We start from the raw sequence: 3,500 nt of genomic DNA, 5'->3' as shown, positions 1-3,500 counted from the left end.
AAATGGATTTATTTTATCAGAGATTGGCTACTCCACTGTTTCCTCATGCAGCCAAGTCATTTTCACTGAAATATATCTCTTTTTGTCCTCAGAAAAGGGCACTTCACACCCTATTTCACTTTTTTATGCTTGCAACAGCCTCAGCAATAAGAGGATTTTAATGGTTTGGTGGTGTTTTCTATCAAGAAACAGTAACTGAGAGTCTATCATTAAATCAGTCACATTCAGGCTCAGAAATGCCCCTGCATTACTTTTAAGAAAAGAGTAACTTTGGATTATTAGACAAAGAGGGAAAATTCTTGGAGACTTGGACTAATGAAAACAACATGTTAGCAGAAAAAATGCATATCTGTTTTAAAAATATTATTGTGTCTGAACATGGCTTTGAGCATGTGAGTTATGGGACATGAGACTTTTTTGGGAAGTTACAGAAGAGGAAAGCGAAAGAAATGGGGGTGGAAGGCAGATTCTTAAGTAACTTATTTACTGCAATATGGCCAAAAGGGGGAAATGCAACTTCAGAAAACTGGGAATTGAAACTATTGAAATTTTGAATGGTTGAGGGAAATCTTAATCTTTTGTTTTCTCCCCCCAAAGAGGTTAAAAAAAATATTGTAGCTTCTGCTCAGGAGCAGGATAGCTGGAGGAATGTTTTGGAGGGGGTTCTCCCCTACTCCAGTTGCATCCCAGGACATCTTTGGGAAAGCAAGAGAGAATCCTGATGGATCTGAGTGTTGCCATCGGTGCCACAGCTGGAGCACCTCTGGAAATCACAGTGTGTTGACAAGGGCTTTTTTTTGGCAATAAACCATCATCTGAGCCTCGGGAGCAGAGAGGAACAAAATTTCATTACATGTAAATAATGGTCTAAAAATAGAAGCGGAGATTGTTTTTCTCATTAAGTTCCTTCRCCATACTCAAGTATACTCTGCATTAAAAAGGGAGTGACTATCAAAAAAGCCCAGACTGAAAAATGAGGAGCCTGTATGAGGTTTGTCTGTAAAAACACTGGCCAGAACCATTTTAAACCAAATTTTCTGTCTCCCCTGTTTTAGCTCGCTTCCTTATTTTAATGCAGTCGGAGCCATTCTCAGCCTGTTTTATTTAAAGCGAGTTTTGAAAGAGGACACTGTGGTTTATGGCCATGTGTCAAGTTTGATAGTGTTATGCCATGATTTAGCAAAACACTTGGAGCACATGTCCACATCCCACTGAATTTGGTAGGAAGTGAGGAAGCAGAGAAAAAACTGTTTGCCGTGCAGCAGCCTCGTTCGGGGGGRAAAAAAGTAATTGAAATAAACCAAGGATTTGTCACCACAAAATTACAGATATGTCTTGCCAAATTCTTCCAACAAGACACAAACTCATTGATCTTATTAGATCATGGTTATTGAATGTATTTAATATTTCAGAGGAAAGGCTCTCCACTGGGCTGCCTCAGACCACTGAAATAGATGGGCTAATTATGGCCCACGTGGGCGTGCTGGAGTCAGCTGACTTTTATTTTTTTAGCGATCTCACCAAGCACCCTGCCCCCTCCCCAAACCAGCACTTCAGACACCCWGATAAGTCCTAATTACCCGCAGGATGGAAGCAGAGACTCATCAGCTTCCTCTAATTGCTGCTCATTTTCTGAACGCTTCGTTTGAGGTGCTGAATGTATCAGAACTCCATGGGAACAGTGGGCTCTCGATGGGATGGGATGGGATGGAGGGACAGCCTGGAGGAGAAAGAGGGGTGTCAGTGAGGAGCCCCCTGGGTTTTCTGCCAGTCTGGAGAATATTTCTGGGTGAAACATTTGGAAGTGAAATGCTTGGTAAGAGATATGAGTTGTTGCCTTTGCTCAGAGAATCAGGACTTCATGTATATGTTCTTACCACAATCACGATGGCATCAAAAAACTGAACACACCTCACTGGAGTATGTTTCTCTTCTTCTCAGGTTAAGTGACCTGTCCACCTTGGTCAAAGTCCATGGAATTTTGTCCCAGATCAATGGAATGTGTCACATCCTGGTRTGATTCCACTGCCATCCCTGCTTCCCATGAGCTGTTTCTTATTTCAGAGCATCAGGACTTCTGATACGTTCTTACCAATAAACAGGATGCTAAAGAGAAAAAGCTAAAGACATTTGACACCTCTCTCCCTTTCTTCCTTCAGTGCAAACTGCCTAATTTTAAATTCCTGGTAACCCTTTGAGTCAAACATTATGAATTTTAATTYCATAATTACYRCTCATGGTTATCTTACCACATGTTCCTTACATGGAACTGAGCACACTTGTTTCAAGCTGCACAGGTAAGAGAATTAAAAGCTTTATTTTGTCTTTCAGTGGCCATAATCAAAGTGCTTTCTGAATGTAGGGTGATGCATTTTATGGCAGCCATGGAAAAGTAGGAAATTTTGGCTCCTTTGTCCCATCCTGTGCATTAAGGTAAAGGCCAAAGGGAAGAAGTGTCWTGGCAATCTACAATTATGGAACAACACACAGGTAAAAAGATGAATCAAGCCAAAGTGAYTTTAAATAGTATTTAATCCACCATCTTCACAACTGTCCCTGTCACCTTGCCAGGCAGAATTGTGGTAGGCATTTTCCCCTCTGCCCTATCTGGTTCGTTGTTGAAAGACCACAAATATTACTCAAAATTGACACATGGGCAAGCTTGAATCTCAAAACTCTGTTCCTTAGAACTTCTAAAAACACCTGTATAGCTGTTCCTCGGGAAGAGGAAAACCTGGGCAAACTCAGGATGATTCCCTTACTGCAGTTGTCTGCAGTAACACAGGGAAATAAAACGTGTAACGACCCGAAAAAAAGCTCATCGTTCCCCTAAATAAAACTCCTCATGCCCCGCCTGGTGCAGACCAGGGGCCGGAGGTTACCCCAGCGCCATCCCGTCCCACTCCTAAAGGTCTTAAAACCCGCAGACTAAAGAGCAGGAAAGTAGGTTGCAAATCCCCATTTTAATCACATTATTTACTACTGCAAGAATGTGCATCCACCGCTTCCCAGGGGTGATCCGGAGGGTCGCAAGGCTGAGGGGAGCCGAGCCGCGGGTCCCTCCGGGAGCGCCGCTCGCGCCCCTCACGGACACGCAGCGGGGCCGGCGGCGCCGGGGGAGCCGCGCTGCGCAGGGCGAAGCCTGTCAGCCGGGGCGGCAGCCACACGGAGCCCCCGGATCGGCTCGGGAGCCCCGCCGAGCGCCCCGGCGGTGCCACAGCCCCGGGAACCGGAGCCGCGGGCAGCGCTGCCCGGAGCGAACCCCCTCCCGAGGAGGCACAAAATGGCGCCGCGATTCAAACGCTGCGCGCTGCGGGCGGGCGGGGCGGCGGGGGGGGCGGTGTCCCGGCGGGGTTCACTGCGCTTGCGCGGAGTCGCAAGATGGCGGACAGTGCGGAACTAAAGGTAAAGCGCAGCTCCGGGTCCCCCCGCGGCGCCGCCGGGGCCGCGGCCGAGACCTGCCCGAGGCGACAGGAGCCCCGCCGGGGCGGCCGCGGCGG

The 3,500-nt window shown here is 47.1% G+C and overlaps 1 protein-coding gene across 1 annotated transcript in view; it reads left to right on the top strand.

The window, feature by feature from the left end:
• Positions 1 to 3,364: 3,364 nt before the first annotated feature.
• Positions 3,365 to 3,500, top strand: part of PIAS1 (protein inhibitor of activated STAT 1) — a 48,952-nt gene continuing 48,816 nt past the window's right edge. The window contains exon 1 of the mRNA XM_057372280.1: positions 3,365 to 3,405. Within this exon, the coding sequence (XP_057228263.1) occupies positions 3,382 to 3,405 (24 nt within the window). The 5' untranslated portion in view covers positions 3,365 to 3,381. The remainder of the gene's footprint in view (positions 3,406 to 3,500) is intronic.

Source organism: Malurus melanocephalus, unplaced genomic scaffold (assembly GCF_030028575.1).
Source record: "Malurus melanocephalus ecotype Western Australia unplaced genomic scaffold, MMel_1.1 scaffold_169, whole genome shotgun sequence".
Lineage (NCBI taxonomy): Eukaryota > Metazoa > Chordata > Aves > Passeriformes > Maluridae > Malurus > Malurus melanocephalus.
The sequence above is the reverse complement of the archived record's forward strand: the minus strand, read 5'-3'. Positions and strand labels throughout refer to the sequence as shown.